Source organism: Gopherus flavomarginatus, chromosome 3 (assembly GCF_025201925.1).
Source record: "Gopherus flavomarginatus isolate rGopFla2 chromosome 3, rGopFla2.mat.asm, whole genome shotgun sequence".
NCBI lineage: Eukaryota > Metazoa > Chordata > Testudines > Testudinidae > Gopherus > Gopherus flavomarginatus.
In genome coordinates this window covers 258,513,286-258,532,150 of record NC_066619.1, presented here as the reverse complement: position 1 = coordinate 258,532,150, position 18,865 = coordinate 258,513,286, and the positions used below count along the sequence as shown (strand labels likewise).

The following is an 18,865-nucleotide window of genomic DNA, read 5'->3' as shown; positions in this document are numbered from 1 at the left end:
AGGATAACCCTCAGTTTCTGGTTAAGTTATTTGTCCAGCTTCTTTCTGCTGACTGAGTAATTCAAACCAGCCAGTACAGGAGGCAGAATATTCCTGGACTTTCAGTTCAATACCTTTTCTATAGTGGTGACAAAGCTTATATACAGTGATATAACATAACCAACACAATGTGTATTGGGGCCTGATCTTGCAAAACACTGAGCACCATTTGGAAGGTGCATGGTAATTGAGGGCTCTAAACACTTTTCAGGATGGTATTATTTTCTTTATTATTTGTAATATGCTCATACCCTCAGGTCTCAGTCTGATCAGGGCCCCATTGCACTGGTGTTGTACAAGCACATGTAGTATATAGTCTTTGTGCCAAAGAGTCTACAATCAAACTGACCTCTTCTTATCACTGTTATTTTCATTGGAAACTGAAAACTTGTAGTTGGTATAGAATCAGAGTTTCTCAGCATTTTCATGGTGGTGACCCCTTATTCAAAGTCAAAACATTTTCACAGCTCCCTTACATTTACTATAAAAGTAAATGTGTATCAATGATAACAATAAGCTCATATAATTACGTGGGCGTATTTCAAAAGGTTGACAGAAAACAGCTGAAGGGTAAGGGGCTGCGGGAATTTTGGGGCACGAGATTTTCTTTGCTTTAAATTAGATTAAAATTTTCAACACGTGATGATCTTCCACGGAGGTTGTGACCTACTGGATGAGAAACATTGGTGTAGACCAAAGTGCCACGCATTACTATATTGCACATTAGTACCAAGTATCAAAATTTCCTTTTTTCTTTAAGTGAGAAAGCAGGGACAACTTTGATTCTGCGGTCACACTAATTAAAATAGGAGTTCACAGGATCTGAATCTGTACCCATGGACTTCAATACAAGAAGGTATTTGAAAGGTCAGTGATTTCATTGTTTCTAATAGTGACATCAGACAGGAAGTTGTGTTTTAATAAACAGCCCAACCTTCAGATGTACAAAATTGGGTTGGAAATTTTTCAAGGGTAAGGCTCTCATAGGTAGTTTCTAGTTGTCTGGAAATATCATGAAAAATGCAAATCTCATGTATTTAAGCATCTCTGTTTTAGGCCTTAGCGAGGCCATGCAGGATCCTCAAAAATTATGTGGGTTCAGTTCAAGGGATGAACAGGAGAATAGGCTGGCCTCTCTTCTGAGACTTGGGGTAGGGGGCAGGAAGATGCCAGAAAGTGCCAGCTGTAGTGAGGTTTTGCTGTGATGTGGCCACTGGTCCACTTGGAAGTGAATCGAAAGAAAACACGTCACTGAAACCACCAGACATGTTGGTTTTATTTTATCTGAGTTGGTTCTTTTCACCACAAAACCTATTTTCTATTGGTGCTTGTTGGAAACATCACCTAGTGGTTAGGAGGTCACTTCCTTCTTAATATGGGGAACCCGGGGGCAACTTCCTTCTTAATAGGGGAACCCAAACCCTGTGACAGTTACCAAGGTCTGGCACCCAAAAGCACCTTAAGGCTACCCTCCCTGGGTCACCTCCTACCCCTTTCTCTATGGTCCAAGCTTTGCAGTCTGTAGCAAAAGGTAATGAAAAAAATACACTAACTATACCTTTAGCCTGTCTGAGGCCACTGGTAGGCTCCTCTTTTCCCAGAGGGGCTGCTGCAGCATCCCTTTCTAGGAACTCCCAGCGTAGGCCTTTCTCCCTGCCTTGTCAGCCCCCTTCAGAGCTGTCTGGATTCCTTTTAAGCTCTACCTCCATTTGGAACATGCTCTGCAGCTGCAGCTGGGCAAGGTCAGCTGGGCCCCAAGTTGCTCTTTAACCTCTTCAGACCAAGTGCTGGGTTTATACACCCCATAACATCCTCTATTAAAAAAAGCCCTGTGATGCTATTTGAAAGTAAAAAGTAAGGGGGTGGTGGATGTACTCATTTTAGCAAACAATCCTTTATGTGTGAATGTGTAACACGTGGTAAGATGCACATGTTGTACAATAAATGTTGGGTACTGGTTTTACATCCAGCAATGTGTTTGGTTGATAGAGACCTTGATTCAGCAAAGCACTGACATACATTCTTTACATTAAGCATGTTCCATTAAGGTCAGGGGGTGAAATCCTGGGTCTATGGATGTCAGTGGGAATTTTCCCCACTGATTATAGTGGGGCTAAAATTTTATCCACAAAGTCAATGTGACTTGAGTACATGCTTAATGTTAAACATGTGCTTAAAAGTTTTACTAATGGGGCTAGAAAGCATCTTATAATTAGGATCAGGGCCTTACGAATAGGAGATGTTTACTTTTTTTTCTAAATTAAAATTGATTTTTTTTTGCAAAAGGTTAAACCCCCAATTGTTTTAGAAGCGATCAACCGTTTTGATAATTTAAATCAGATCTGATGGTATGGACACCTGTGCCCATGAAACTCGACACAGGAACAGAGGTCTATGCTAGCAGAACTGATTGCATGATGGAAGCCTAAATGGGGCAAGATAGATATAGATAAAAAGGCACTTTTAAAAATAAACTTTATACATTCTTTCCTCCCATGGTTTTTAGAAGCAATGAACCATTTCATTAACAATTCAATGTTTGTTGTATTAAATCTCCATTTTACATGCAGCAGGATAACTTTTTGTGATGTAGAACTTTTTAATGCATGAGGCCACAAAATCAATATTCTTCTTGTATGCTGGTAGCTTTTGGCCTCATTCATTAGTTGTGTATATACACACCTGAGTTGTGTATATTTCTTACAACAGATCAACACACCAGGGTTGTGATTCTATATTCTTTGCATATTGCAAACTATTGCTGACATTAAGGGTAATAAGTATGGTAAAAAGAAAATGTAATGAAAAATATTATTGAGGGGAAACATTGTACAAATGATAACATAATATTTTACCTTTGTGGTTTAACTCAAGTTTACTTGCTGCATTCATGTTTGGCCAAGATCTAAAGAAGTAAAAGAGAACAAATGCACTCACCAAAGTATTAGCAAGTTTATCAAAACCTCATTGAAGGATTAACATAACAGAATGAGGGACCTGCTAATCATTTAAGTGAGAAAATATGTTTGGTAACTGTGGGAAATTTGATGATTTTGGGGCCTCTTTATCTGTCTTGGTTCTATTGCCAGAAATATGTTGCAGTTACACAGGACCCATCTTTCCTATGCAAGAATCTCAAAGCATTTTACAAATATGAATTAATTAAGCCTTGTAGGTAAATAGTATAACTCCTGTATTGGTGATTCAGTAGACGGCACTTTTCCTTCTGAATCTGTACTGATCCAGTGTCTTAACATGCGCCCTGATGAACCACCAAGATGTGAGCACAGAGGGTCCATATGCATGGATCTCTCCCTTCACTGTTGGAATGATGGCTCTGTCTGTCACCCTCATCCCTCCTCACCCTTTGTACCTCAGATCTATTTACCTGTCCCAGTACTTATATGGATCCATCATTGTGGTATGTGAGCATCTACCAACTATTAAAAAACATGAGAATAACTATGTTTTTGAATATAGATGTAACCAGGATTAGAAATAAATGTACACAAAACCCATCACCCTAATATCTGAGAAGCTACTCTGGGAAATGCTCAGGGTTAGCAAAATATCAGCTCTAAACCTTTGGGCTCCAAACTCCCCCCCTGTACTAAGAGCCATCCTATATCTTCTGCTCTTTTTTGTCTCATCTCTTGTAGCAGCTACTAAACAAAAAAGGAAGCTGAGTGGTTTCCTGTTTAGTGAGCTCTCTTCAAACCACATTTGATTCATCTGACCTTTAGCTGGCCAGTGTTTGAAGCAGCTATACATCAATAATAAAATTGTTATAATTATTTATCAGTGCTTTAAAAATACAAAATTTGCTTACCTATTCATTGGCAAAGTTAGTTTCCTGTTTTTCAGATCTATTGGTCGTTCTACTATAGTTTTCTTGTTGACTCTGGTTCAGTAGAAAATAACTTAATTAGAAAATAGTAATAAGTTGGAAACAAGCTTTCACGGGAGCAAAATTAGGCCCATGTAGCTTAGAAGTTTTTCAAATCTGGGAAACTATATGTATAGCTGAATGACATTTCTTTTCCCCTCATGTCTTTTCCCCCTTCCCCAATGGGAGGATTTGGCTTTGCCGGGTCTTGTTTTTAACAATTTAGAACCAAATTGTTCCCTATGCAAAAAGAAAGGGGGAGAAAAACCCATTGGTGACAGGAAACTTTGAATTCCAACTCCCAGTGACATAATTCCATTAGAGGGGGATGCATTAACTTTTTGTGGAAAGGAAAGGGAATTAAGTTACCAAAACCTTTGGCTGTCCAGCTGCGAACTCCATGCCAGAAGCTGTGATTGGAAAATGGGATGGATCACTCAAAATTGCCCTGTTCTGTTCATTCCCTTTGAAGCAGCTGACACTGGCCGCTATCAGAACTCAGGACATCGGGCTAGATGGACCTTTGGTTTGACCTGGTATAGCTGTTCTTGTGGGCAGTGGGACACTTGCTAAACAGTAGGGTATACATGAAGCTCCTGCCCCAATTACTGTGTTTATGGCAACATAGCTCTGCTTCCCTGCCATGCCCTGTCCACTTGCAGTTGCTTCTGAGACCCCTTTGGAGTGGGGTTTCTTCTAGAAGGCAGGGTAACCCAGGCAAAATAATACTGATCTATGACTTAATTCTGCAAACTCCTGCAAGCTTAAAGTTAATCATGCACTTACGTATTTGCAGGAAAAAGGTCTTACAATTAGTTCACTGCATAATCCCCATAGATTTCAAGAGTGACAATTCCCTGGTGAGCAGCTTTCCCTAGCTCAATTTCTAGCTTACTCACTCCAGATCCACAGAGCCCAACAATGCAGTTTTCTTATGCAGAGTTTTGCTGTGGTCTCTGATTCGTGCAACAGAGGCACTGCTCCCTCCTTCTGCATGTTGGGGAGTTTTCCATGCCATTTAGCACCCATTCTCCTTTGTTGCAGAAGAGAGTATGTGGCCTTTCAGTTAATGGTAGCATTTTCCAGCCTTTGCAATCAATGATATTCATTGTCTAGCTAGAGCATGTTCGGAAATCTTAATTCCATATTTGTGATCGTGCCCTTCATTGACACAAAGTACCATGATGCTCATTTCGATTCATAATTCAAGTCACATTATTTATGACCATCAAAGATATTAAGGAGGAGGAAATGTAGGGTAGCATTAATTTTAAGTGTCCGTTGACTAATGTTTAATTGCTGACAAAATGCAATGAAACACCTACAGAAATACATTTGACATTTACACTAATGCCAGCTGAATTCAGCATGATGGATTCTATTCTCATAGATTATGATTAATTCATGATGAAATGGATACATAAAAGTTTCTGTTCCAAAATCTGAAATTTGCCAAGAATCATGACACTAAGAGCCATATTCTGGTACACTTACTCAAATTCAGGGGTATCTTACTTCACACAGTTCCATTGACTTCAATGGCACTACATTGGTGTAAAGTGCAATTTACCCTGAGTGAGGTTATCAGAATATGGTTCTAAGCAATAACAGGATCAATGCACAGCCTAAAAAGAGTTAAAGAGATTCATATTCATTTCTCCTAGCTCCTCACTCTCCATAAATTTGTCCTGCATGTGAACAGTAAAATAAAGAAAAACTGGTAATATTCCATTCAATATTTTCATATCCAACTGCAGCACTTTAAATGAGTCCAATACTGGACATTTGCTTTTTCATTAGAGTGCTAATTTCCACTGATAATGCAACAATTATTCCTGTGAGTAATCTTTATTCACAAGAGATTGTACATTTCACAGTCTGGCCCAAAATGTTCACAGGCACTTTCAGGTTGGTTGAACATTATTATTATTATTATTATTATTTATAGTGCAGCAGCAACTAGGGGCCCCCAATCATAGACCAAGGCCCCAATGTGCGCTAGGTATAAGTACATAAGAAAAGCCATTCTTGTCCCAAGGAGCTTACAATCTAAATAAAGGACAAGAGAAAACAGACAGATACACCTAACAGATAGGATGAGCACAAGGTAACAATGACACAAAAGTAGGTCAGCAGGAAAGAAGTGGACCATGGAATACATTTAGGGTGTGGGAACCAGTGCATTATGTAGTTACACTCCCAAAAAATCAATGGGACTAATCATGGGATGGGGAATTACTCACGTGAGTAATGCCTGCAGGACCAGGTTCCTTGACAGAAACACTGTCTCAAAAGAAATACTAGGCCATTATTTCTGCAGGGGAAATGTCTGTTTTAAACTTTACAGCTGAACAATAGTGCTAGATGTGACCAAAGGATCCTGTTTCATATCTCAGTGCTGCTTATCCTACTCCATAACTCAAAATTATGTTCAGTATAAGTGTTTACCAGGGCAATATTTAACTAATTACACTATTAAGGCACTAGTAAAATAACTAGCTTCGTTCCTAAACTGTGGTTAAAAATGTTACACATGGTGTGCACAGAAGTGTGATTAAAACTTTAGCGGCTTAGAAATCACAAGGTCATTTTGTTATATTGTGGTTTAGTGAGGATTGTGTTGCTCATTTCCTTTTCTGATAAAATTTTTTTTCTCAAACACTGTAGCTTAGTACTAGCATTCTGGTCAGCAGAAGCATCGGTCACAGGCATTATGACCCTGATGAAGCAAAACTGAAATCAGTGGAGTTTAAGTCAATGGGACAGGCTTAAAGTTAATCGTAGGTAAAATTCTCAAATGCACCGAAGTCTCTCTTTCAAAAATGAGGTAGATATGATGGCTACCATCTTGGCTAACCCACTAAAAATGGAATCAGTTACCTTCAGAGCTAAAAGCCCTGGATGCTATAGCTTGAGCTAAAGAGCCAAGACTCTGGAGCTCAGGGCTCATAACAACTCATATTTTCTCTAATACACACTCACTGATGGGCCACATAAGCCCTTAGGCCCTGTAGCGAGGCAGTGGGATACCCCACAGCCGTGCTGAGGGATGGACCTCCCCTAACACCAATGTGGACGGAGCCACTGGGTCCTACGCCCGCCCCTCAGAGGTCACGGCGCAGACCTGGAAGTATAAAAGCTCACTGGCAGAGCTCAGTGGAGAACCAGCCGCCGCAGAGATCAGATGTCTGCAACCGAGCTCCCTCTTGGGAGAGAGCAGCAGCCCGCAGCCTGCCTGAGCTCACACCCACCCAGCCGAGCTCGCTACCCTAAGGAGGACTGGCTGAGGCTACCCTGCGCCCGCTACCCCGAGGAGGACTGGCCAAGCCTGCCCCGTGCCAGCTACCCCGAGGAGAACTGGCCGAGCCTGCCCCGCGCCAGCTACCCCGAGGAGGACTGGCCGAGCCTGCCCTGCGCCAGCTACCCCGAGGAGGACTGGCCGAGCCTGCCTCGCGCCAGCTACCCCGAGGAGAACTGGCCGAGCCTGCCTCGCGCCAGCTACCCCGAGGAGGACTGGCCGAGCCTGCCCTGCGCCAGCTACCCCGAGGAGGACTGGCCGAGCCTGCCTCGCGCCAGCTACCCCGAGGAGGACTGGCCGAGCCTGCCTCGCGCCAGCTACCCCGAGGAGAACTGGCCGAGCCTGCCTCGCGCCAGCTACCCCGAGGAGGACTGGCCGAGCCTGCCCTGCGCCAGCTACCCCGAGGAACTGATAGTGCTCAAGACCGCCGAGGATGCTAGCACGACCCAGGTAACCTACGAGGAGGAGTGTGGAAGTAGCCCGGGGCAGCTGACCCCAGTCTGGTTGCAGCACTGCCTGAACCTATGTCAGTATGTTGCGGCCAGGATCCCCACTGACAGCAGCGAGTCTTTGCCGCTGCTAGGGCCCCGGGCTGGGACACAGTGGAGTGAGAGGGCCTGCGTCGAGTGGGTGGCAGACTCCCACTTCTCCCTGGCCTGGAGAGGCTAGGACCTCCTGCTATTGAACTATTGACTCAGCCCCTGCTCAAGGGCCTGAGTCTCTGACTATTTGTTGGCTGCCCCACCCTGAGCTAAGGCCTGGGCTGCTATAGAACTATTGACTCAGCCCCTGCTCAAAGGCCTGAGTCCTTGACTGTTTGTTTGCTGCCTCGCCCTGACCCAGGGCCTGGGCTGCTATTGACTCAGCCTGCCTATGGGCCTGAGTCTCTGACTGTTTGCTTGTTGCCCTGCCCTGACCTAGGGCTTGGGCTACTATTTGAATTGCTGACTCAGTCCCCGCTTAAAGGCCTGAGTCTCTGACTGTTTGCCAGCTGCCCCGCCCTGACCTAGGGCCTGGGCCACCATTTGACTATTGACTCAGCCCCGCTCCAAGGGCCTGAGCCCCTAACCGAGTGTGTGTTATTCTCCACAACTGCAGAGCCGACGACTGGCGAACTAGAGCGAGGCGGTGGGATACCCCACAGTCCCGCTGAGGGACGGACTGCAGCACTGCAGGCCCACATCCTCAAATGTGTTCAGGTGTCTACCTCAATGGGAATTAGGGATCTTAATACTTCTGAGGATGTGGGCATGGAGAACCTAACTGCTAACTATCTCTTTTTTCTGAAAATGAGATTTAGGTTCCTAAGTCACTTAGATGCTTTTGAAAAGTTTTATCCCACATGCTTAAATGTTTTGCTGAATTGGAGCTTATATTATTTTTAAACCAAAAAGCCCCTTTCCCACAGTACATCAGTAATAGGATGCTCAGTGGAAAAAATATACAGAAGACAACATTGTATTCAATGTTGTGAGTAGTAGATAACATTGAATAAAAGTGATGCTCAGGTAAACAAATAAAATACAGTTAGAATATTGAGGCCATCAAACTGCCACTAATTCCACCTGGGCAGACTCCAGCATCCATACAGAGCCGTGTTTTGTTTTTAACTAAGGTGAATGTTGGTATCAAGACTGATAATTTGTTAATATTTATCTCCTTTTTAAAATGTCTTTTTTTAAAAAAAAAAAAAAGACAAAACCAAATAAACATTTGGAACAGTTTCTCTTATTAACACCTACTTAGCAGATTTATGTAACTGATCATTGGCAACAATTTTAAAATGGTGATCGATATGTATTTGCTTATTTAAATTGTTAGTATACTACAATTAAACTGTGTTGGGGTACGTCTACAGCACACACAGAAAAAAATGCAGCTCAGCTGACCCTGACTCACACTACAGGACTAAAAATAGCAAAATAGACATTTGGGCTTCAGCTGCAGCCTGGATTTCAAGACTGTCCCCCCTCACTGTTGTTTCAGAGACCAGACTGCAGATCAAGCCCAAGTGTCTACACTGCACCTTTTAACCCTATAGCACAAGCTCGAGTCAGTTGACATAGGCTTCTGCATCTTTTTTTACAATGTAGCCCTACCCTGGATGTCCTTGATAACATTTTAAAAGGGGACACACAAATAAACAGACTCACCAAGATCAAATCAAATAACTCAGGGGTAGGCAAACGTTTTGGCCCGAGGGCCAAATCTGGGTCTGGAAATGGTATGATGGGCCATGAATACTCACAAAATTGGGAGTTGGGATGCAGGAGAGGGTGAGGGCTCCGGCTGGGGGTGTGGGCTCTGTGGTGGGTCCAGAAATGAGTTCAGTGTGTAGGAAGGGGATCCGGGCTGGGGCAGAGGGTTGGGGTGTGTGTGGGGGCTCTGGCTGGGGGTGCAGGCTCTGGGGTGGGGCTGGGGATGAGGGTTTGGGGTGCAGGAGGGTGCTCTGGACTGGGACCAAAGGATTCGGAGGGCAGGAGGGGAATCAGGGCTGAGGCAGAGGATTGGGGTATGGGAGGGTGTCAGGGGTGCAGGCTCTGGGTGGTGCTTACCTCAAGCAGCTCCCAGAAGCAGTGGCATGTCCCCCTTCTGGCTCCTATGTGGAGGCACAGCCAGGCAGCTCTGCACACTGCCCCTTCCATAGGCACCGCCCCTGCAGCTCCTATTGGCTGTGGTTCCCAGCCAATGGGAGCTGTGGGAGGGTGGCACTTGGGATGGGGGCAGCGTGCGGAGCCCCTTAGCTTCCCCTAAGTGTAGGAGCTGGAGGGGGACGTGCTGCTGCTTCCAGGAACTGTGCAGAGCCATGGTACATGAAGAGCAGGGCAAACCCCCAACTCTGCTCCCCGACTGGATTGCCGGAGCGGGGTAAGCCCCAGACCCTGCTCCCCGGCAGGAGCTTGAGGGCTGGATTAAAATGTCTGAAGGGCCAGATGCAGCCCCCAAGCCGTAGTTTGCCCACCCCTGTAATAACCCAACAAGAACATAAATATAACAAAACTTAACCACCATGTTGGTTAAATGAAGATTTCAGAAGTACCAAATAGAGACATTTCCTTAACATTTTTTGAGAGAGTACCCTGGTGCAGAATAGCTTTAACCATCTGCAAAAATACAAGCACTATTTTTACACTCAGAACACAAAAGGTTAGAAGAAATTAAAGCTGCTTCTATCAGGGAAACAAATCCCCTAGTATATGTGGTATGAATCCTGCTCCTCTAGTCCTCTGACAATACAGGCATTCAAAACTGACAATTAAGATACACATTACATACTTATATCTATATTATAGCCTAATCTTCTGGTTGGAATTGCTGCAGTGAATCCAAGTCTGGCTATTTGGCACTGGATGAAGAGATTAAAAAAAATAATCCCTGTGACTGAAGAAAAGCACAGAACTATGATAAGGCATGTTTCAAACACCAAGCATTTTGTCATCCTGTAAAACATGGAATTATTTTACTTAGCCTTTCTTCTTATTTCCAAATACTTACTGAAACTAGCCCTTTAAAAAAACCTGCTGCTGCTAAACACGGATTATATTATATTTCTTTTTCTAAAAGTGATACAGTGCTGCACTTTGAAACTTTTGGAAGGAATTTGGCATTTGGCGGTATAAAGAACTGTCAGTTTCCCTTCCAGACCTCTTCTGTCAGCACAGTTCAAACTTGTGCAGCCAGCAAGGAAGTGTTTCTGGCCAGGTGAGGCCAGACTGTGTACTATTATTAGATGCATGCACAGCATTTCAAAACTTCCTCAGGGAGAGCGTTGTACCTCAAGAGGGGAGAATGTGCATTGCATGCTCTGCCATGCCTTTCAATGATGCAGTCTGTGCTCTCTCCTGGACCACCAGGTTGTGTTTGCCTCCTCCTTGTGTAACTCCATTTGCACAGGGATTCATTACACACAGTGAAGAGCATTGCCAAATTTCTCCATTAATTTTGTGCTGTGTACTGGTTTATACTTATGAACTTATATTACACCCTCAATCAAAGTCATCCCGTGACATCCAATAACTTTCACAAATGTACTCAAATACTTGGCATTGTTATTACCAGCAAAGTTTGAAGCAGTGGCTTGCTGACTGAACCCTTTTTGTGAGGAGCAGCATGAACGTTAGGAACCTGAAAGATAACTAGATACGCCTGAAAAAAAAATGCAGGTTAGGTTTGTCGAACATGTAGTTATTACTCCTGTATCTGTGTTTATGCCAAGTGTTTCTTATCTACAATAGCAGTTCTGTTACAGGCACAGCATATAGAAAGGAGCTTAGGAGAACAGTGGAGAGAAATATAAATACTTATTAACTGTAATATGAACTCTTCTGTGCTGTGGATCTCTGCTAAACTAACTCTAATTCATGGATTCTGCAGAAGGATCAGCAGGGGTACAAAATGAAGCACAGCTATTGCACATACATACTCTGCAGCTTTGTTGTCCAAGTAGCTAGAAGCAAAATGTTTGTTTGTGTGTAAGAGAGGGAGGATTAGGAAGGGAATGTGGATAGTAGACACAACTGCAATTAAAAGAAAGAGTGGACCAAATTTAGCCCTGCCCCACACCAAAGTCAATGGGAATTGCCCACTTTCTATGCCAGCGCTGAATTTAGTCCAATATTATTGTTGTCCTGTTGACCTACCTATAATATTGTTAATGCATGTCCTCACCACTAGAGTGCTCCCTCCTGCCTGAACACAGCATTGCAGGGGACTTTGCCTCCTGTAAAGGCTCTGGTGGCCACTTCCTCAGCCACAGTGACCACTTCCAGCTGGCCTCTTCCCCCAACTCCCACACTAATCTTCTGTGTCTCAGCCCTTTGGCCAAGTCACACAACAGTTCAGTCCTCTTCCGGATTTTAGCTTTACCAAAAGTCCTTCACCTCTTCTGGGCTTGACTCTAAACAAAAGGCCTTTTCACCCCTCTGGGGCTTGACTTCAATTCTTCCCCCTTGTTAGGGTATTGGCCCCCCCAGGCTTCTCCATACTGGCAGTCTAAGTGCTACTTAAACTAGTCTTCCATGCCTCATGGGCTTCTAATGCGCTGGTCCTCACAGACTCTAACTTGAGGTTCATCTCCACTCTAGGGTCTAACAACAGGAGTTAACCCTGATCCTGTAACTTTGCTTTCTGGTCACAGCCACTCACAGACTACTGGACCTCCCTGCAGGCCCTTCCTAGGAACTCTCCCTAGCTCTTCAGGGGTAGTAGCATATGATGGAAGACTAGTTAACATTATACCTATATTTAAGAAAGGGAAAAAAGGTGATCCAAGCAATTACAGACCTGTTAATCTGACCTCAGTAGTATGCAAGGTTTTAGAACAAATTGTGAAGGAAAGAATAACTAAATTCATAGAGGTAAATGGCAAAGGGGGTGCAATGCAACATGAATATATCAAAGATACATCGTGCCAGAATAACCCGATTCCTTCTTTGAGAAAATAACTGATTTTTTAGATAAAGGAAATGCAAAAGATCTGACATAGTCGGACTTTAGTAAAGCATTTGACATAAGGCCACATGGGTTTATTAGAGAAGATGGGGATCTGTACAAGCATTGTAAGGTGGTAAGGTCAAGGAGAGAAGGCAACAGGTTGTGCTGAAAGGAAACTATTGGACTGGATGGAGATTTACTAGTGGAGTTCCTCAAAGATCAGACTTGGGCCAATCTTATTCAATAGGCCTGGGCACAAAAAGTAGTATGAAACTTGCTGATGATACTAAGTTGGGAAGCATTGTCAATACAGAGGAGAATCAGAACATTAAACAGGAAGATCTGGATGATCTTGAAGACTGGAGTCACAGAAATAGGATGGAATTAAAAAGTACAGAGTGCAAGGTCATACACTTAATACTAATAATTTCTGCTATGAGCTGGGGGCTCATCAGTTGGAAGTGACATAGCAGGAGAGAGACCTAGATGTGTTGGTCAGTCACAGGATAGCTATGAGCCACCAATGTGATGTGGCTGTGAAAAAGGCAAATGTGATCCTAGATGTATCAGACAAGGCATTTCCAGCAGAGAGAGAGAAGTATTAATAACTTTTTACAAGGCATTGGTAAGATCTCACTTGGAATACTGGGTACCATTCTGGTCACCCAAGTTCAAGAGAGATGAATGTAAACTGGAACAGGTGCAGAGAAGATGGATGATCAGGTGAATGGAGGACTTGTCTTATGAGAGGAGACTGGAAGAGTTTGTTTTGTTTAGTCTAACAAAAAGAAGACTGAGATGGGATATGATTGATCACTAGAAATACGCTAGGGGAGTAAATACCAGAGAGGGTGAAGAGCTATTTAAGCTAAAGGAGAATGTTGGCACAAGAACAAATAGATATAAACTGGGCATGAACAAATTCAAGCTGGAAATTGGAAGGTTTCTAACCATCAAAGGCGTGAGGTTCTGGAACAACCTCCCAATACGAGTTGTGGGAACAAACAACTTAATTAGTTTGAAGAGAGAGCTGGACAAATTTTTGAGTGCAGTTGTATAACAGGGTTGTTTGTGATGGAAGGGGGCAAGGGCTCACTTCTAATTTATGTCATATGTTCCTAAAGCTCATGCTTCAGGGTTTCAGCCACTAGAGGTCAGGAAGGGATTTCTCCCACCATGTATTCTGGGAGGGATTTCTTAATCTCCTTCCACTAAAGCATCAGGAATGGCTACAGGCAGAGCTAGGACATTGGCTGGGGTAAGTCAGGGCTCTGAGGTGGCACTGAACATTCTCTCAGGTGCTTGGTTGGCTGGTTCTTGCTCACCTGCTCAGGGTCTAACTGATCACCATATGTGACACCAGGAAGGGATTCCCCCCCTCATCAGATTGTCAGTGACCTGTTTTTTTTCTACCTTCCTCCAGTGTGTGTGGATGCAGTTCATTTGCCTGAATTATCTGGATATATCTCACTTAATCATTTCCCTGCAATAGGGGGAAGGGACTCTGGCCCTGGTACACCTTAGACCCTCCTATTTTCTGCCTGTGTCACATGATAGTTTAGTTTCCTATGGGCTATAACACTTTGATTTTATTTCAGTTCTCTCGGGTTAGCATGCGCTGGCTGTAGGGTGGTTTTGGTGGTCTATGCTTTACAGCAGGTTAGCATGAGTGATCTATGATTCTCTATCCCACTCCACTGAGTTCCCAGCTCTATTTAAATGGTATTTACCCTCTTTCCCCACTCCAGCTGGGGTCAGTTTCCAGTGAAGCCCCATTACAGCTAAGAGAGGTCACCATTTAGCTCTTCTGTTGTCATCAGTGAGGCTGAGGGACAGCTGCTAAGTCAGAGGCATGGCTGAGCCCAGCTCACCTCAAAGGGCTAGCAAGCTCATAGCAAATATGAATAGCCCTTCTCTATGAACTATTGTGAGCTTGAGTCAGTGCTTTTGTTCCCACTTGCTACCTCTGTCCAGCTTCTCAGACTTCTCCAGAACTGACTGGTAGAGAGCTTGTGTCATAAACAGATAGCTAAGGGTTAATGTCTCTTTCACCTGAAGCACCTGACCAGAGGACCAATCAGGAAACCGGATTTTTTCAACTTTGGGTGGAGGGAATTGTGTGTCTGGAGTCTTTGTTTTCTGTCTGCCTGCTTTCCTCTGAGCTTTGGAGAAGTAGTTCTACTTTCTAATTTTCTGTTTCTAAGTGTAAGGACAAAGAGATCAGATAGTAAGTTCTATGGTTTCTTTTCTTTGGTATTTGCATGAATATAAGTGCTGGAGTGCTTTGATTTGTATTCTTTTTGAATAAGGCTGTTTATTCAATATTCTTTTAAGCAATTGACCCTGTGTTGTATCATCTTAATACAGAGCACATTTGTATGTATTTTTCTTTCTTTTTATATAAAGCTTTCTTTTAAGACCTGTTGAAGTTTTCTTTACTTCAGGGAAAGTGAGGCTGTACTCACCAGGGAATTGGTGGGAGGAAGAAATCGGGGAGATCTGTGTGTTGGATTGCTAGCCTGATTTTGCATTCCCTCTGGGGGAATAGGAAAGTACTTTTTGTTTCCAGGATTGGGAACAGAGAGAGGGGAGTCTCTGTGTAGTTTCACAGAGCTTGTGTCTGTGTATTTCTCCAGGAGCACCTGGAGGGGGGAAGGGAAAAAGGATTATTTCCCTTTGTTGTGAGACTCAAGGGATTTGGGTCTTGGGGTCCCCAGGGAAGGTTTTTCAGGGGGACCAGAGTGCCCCAAAACACTCTAATTTTTTGGGTGGTGGCAGCAGGTACCAGGTCCAAGCTGGTAACTAAGCTTGGAGGTTTTCATGCTAACCCCCATATTTTGGACGCTAAGGTCCAAATCTGGGACTAAGGTTATGATATGGTGTAGCAGTGGTGGGATATAGACAGAATCCAGAAGCCAGTAGGAATATTATATTTTTCTTTTCTCTGCTAAGGGCTTTTTAGCAGAGAGAAACAGTTGGTTTTAAAAGGGAACCAGAGAGAATTTTTTTTTCTGCTCTCTCTGGCAGTTTGTGGCTTGCATGTTAAGCGAGAAGCCATTAAGAGACTGTTGAGGGTCTTTTGTCATGCAATAGCCCTCCCATTAGGAGGCAAGTACCAGCACTTATATGCATGCAAATAAAGTGGTTTTTCTGGTTTCCTTTCATTGAACATTAGCTAGAGAGAGAAAAGGAAAAAAGCACTGTTGCTAGGCAGACTTCAGGAGGCAACAGAACCTGCAGTTCAGAAGATAAACACCGGAGGGCACCCCAACACAAGAAAACAGGAACCATGACTTCTAAGGCAAAAATTGAGGCCGAAGAACAAATCAAAGAAGCTGAACATAGGCGACAGATGGAGATGAAAGAAAAGGAAGAAAGCATGAAACTGGCAGCCTTCCAAAGAGAACAGGCAGCCCAAGAGGCAGCACACAAAAGAAAACTAGAAGAAGAAGAGGTAGCCTACCGAAGGAAACAAGCAGAAGAAGAGTTGGCCCACAGAAGGAAGCAAGAAGAAGAGGAGGCGGCCCACCACCGAGAAATGGAAAAACACCAAAAAGAAATGGAAAAACAACAAAAAGAGAATGAAGAGAAGGAAAAACAGAGAAAACATGAACTGGAGTTGGCAAAAGCTGGGCTGCATGTGCCAGCCAACCCTAACAACCCGGCGCCAATTATTGCTCCACAGCACAGGAAATTTCCCACCTACAAGGCAGGTGATGACACCGAGGCCTTCTTGGAAAATTTTGAAAGAGCCTGTCTTGGGTACAACATCCCCGAAGACCAGTACATGGTAGAATTGAGGTCACAGCTCAGTGGACCTTTAGCAGAGGTGGCAGCTGAAATGCCTAAGCTGCAAATGAATGACTATAAACTTTTTCAAACCAAGGCCAGATACCGAATGGGGATAACCCCGGATCATGCCCGTCGGCGCTTCAGAACCCAAAAGTGGAAACCCGAGGTGTCATTTCCCAAACACGCCTACTACATTGCAAAAAACTATGAGGCCTGGATAACAGGAAACAACATTCAAACCTTGGAAGAACTGCACCTCCTCATACAAATGGAGCAGTTCTTGGATGGTGTTCCTGAAGACATCACACGGTACATACAAGATGGAAATCCCAAAGATATCGCTGAGGCGGGGGAGATTGGAGCCAAATGGATGGAACTGGCAGAAAGCAAGAAAGCTACTGTCAAGGGGAACGATTACCCCAGGGGGCACACAGACCATAAACCCTACAACCGAGGACAGCCAAAGACCCCACATACCACCCAAGTAAAGCCACAGATACCCTACCCTTCAACCTCACCAGTCTCCAGTAACTCACCTCGGCCCAGTGACCCATCAGATGGAAGATGCTTTAAGTGTAATGAACTGGGACATATCAAGGCCAACTGTCCAAAGAACACCATGCGAGTGCAATTCATTACACCACCATCACACCAAAGATCCCCAGGCCCGGATGCCTCTCAAATACCCTTGGAGCAAAGGGAAAATTTGAGAGTGGGCGGAAAGAAGGTTACTGCGTGGAGAGACACGGGGGCACAAGTGTCAGCTATCCACCAATCCTTCGTTGACCCCAAATTCATCAACCCAAAGGCCAAAGTTACAATTTACCCCTTCATGTCACAAGCTGTAGACTTGCCTACAGCTCAACTGCCTGTCCAGTACAAAGGCTGGTCAGGAATGTGGACTTTTGCAGTCTATGACAATTATCCTATCCCCATGCTACTGGGGGAAGACTTGGCCAACCAGGTGAGGCGGGCCAAGAGAGTGGGAATGGTTACACGTAGCCAAACCAGGCAAGCTTCCAGACCCATTCCTGTTCCTGAGCCGTCCACAGAGGCCCCGTCTGTGTTACCAGAGACCCAGACAGAGGTAGTGGACCCGGATTCCATGACAACCACTGAAACAGCCACAGCACCTCCAGTCCCAGGCCCGGAACTGGAACAGCAACCAGCACCAGCAAGTGCAACCACATTTTCAAACTCAACGCCAGAGGGCGCCAGTGAGCCAGAACTGGCAGAAGCAAAAGACAGCCATACCCAAAAGGCTCAGCCAGAGCCTGAAATACCCTCAGGTGCACCAGCGGAGAGCGGTTCACCAGCAACGGAAACAACCCCATCACCTACATCGCTTCCAGAGGGACCAAGCCCAAGTCCACAGTCTGAGGAAGAACTGGTGACCCCAGCCTCAAGGGAACAGTTCCAAGCTGAGCAGGAAGCAGATGACAGCCTTCAGAAAGCTTGGGTGGCGGCACGGAGCACCCCACCGCCTCTCAGCTCTTCTAATCGATCCCGGTTTGTTATAGACCAAGGACTTTTATACAAGGAAATTCTTTCTGGTGGACACCGGGAAGAATGGCAGCCGCAAAAACAGTTGGTGGTTCCAACTAAGTACCGGGGGAAGCTCTTAAGCTTAGCCCATGATCATCCCAGTGGCCATGCTGGGGTGAACAGAACCAAAGACCGGTTGGGGAAGTCCTTCCACTGGGAGGGGATGGGCAAGGACGTTGCCAAGTATGTCCGGTCTTGTGAGGTATGCCAAAGAGTGGGAAAGCCTCAAGACCAGGTCAAGGCCCCTCTCCAGCCACTCCCCATAATTGAGGTCCCATTTCAGCGAGTAGCTGTGGATATTCTGGGCCCTTTCCCAAAAAAGACGCCCAGAGGAAAGCAGTACGTACTGACTTTAGTGGACTTTGCTACCCGATGGCCAGAAGCAGTAGCTCTAGGCAACACCAGGGCTAACACTGTGTGCCTGGCCCTAACAGACATCTTTGCCAGGGTAGGTTGGCCCTCCGACATCCTTACAGATTCAGGGTCTAATTTCCTGGCAGGGACCATGGAAAAACTGTGGGAAACTCATGGGGTGAATCACTTGGTTGCCACCCCGTACCACCATCAAACCAATGGCCTGGTGGAAAGGTTCAATGGAACTTTGGGGGCCATGATACGAAAATTCATCAACGAATTCTCCAATAATTGGGACCTAGTGTTGCAGCAGTTGCTGTTTGCCTACAGGGCTGTACCACATCCCAGTTTAGGGTTTTCACCATTTGAACTTGTGTATGGTCACGAGGTTAAGGGGCCATTACAGTTGGTGAAGCAGCAATGGGAGGGGTTTACGCCTTCTCCAGGAACTAACATTCTGGACTTTGTAAGCAACCTACAAAGCACCCTCCAACACTCTTTAGCCCTTGCTAGAGAGA

The 18,865-nt window shown here is 44.7% G+C and overlaps 1 protein-coding gene across 1 annotated transcript in view; it reads right to left on the bottom strand.

Annotated features, from left to right (window-relative positions):
• CLNK (cytokine dependent hematopoietic cell linker) overlaps window positions 1-18,865 on the bottom strand; it is a 74,606-nt gene that overhangs the window by 20,290 nt on the left and 35,451 nt on the right. Inside the window, exons 2-3 of the mRNA XM_050945512.1 lie at window positions 3,869-3,940; window positions 2,895-2,944 (exon numbers count right to left, since the gene is read on the bottom strand). Of these exons, the coding sequence (XP_050801469.1) occupies window positions 2,895-2,944; window positions 3,869-3,876 (58 nt within the window). The 5' untranslated portion in view covers window positions 3,877-3,940. The remainder of the gene's footprint in view (window positions 1-2,894; window positions 2,945-3,868; window positions 3,941-18,865) is intronic.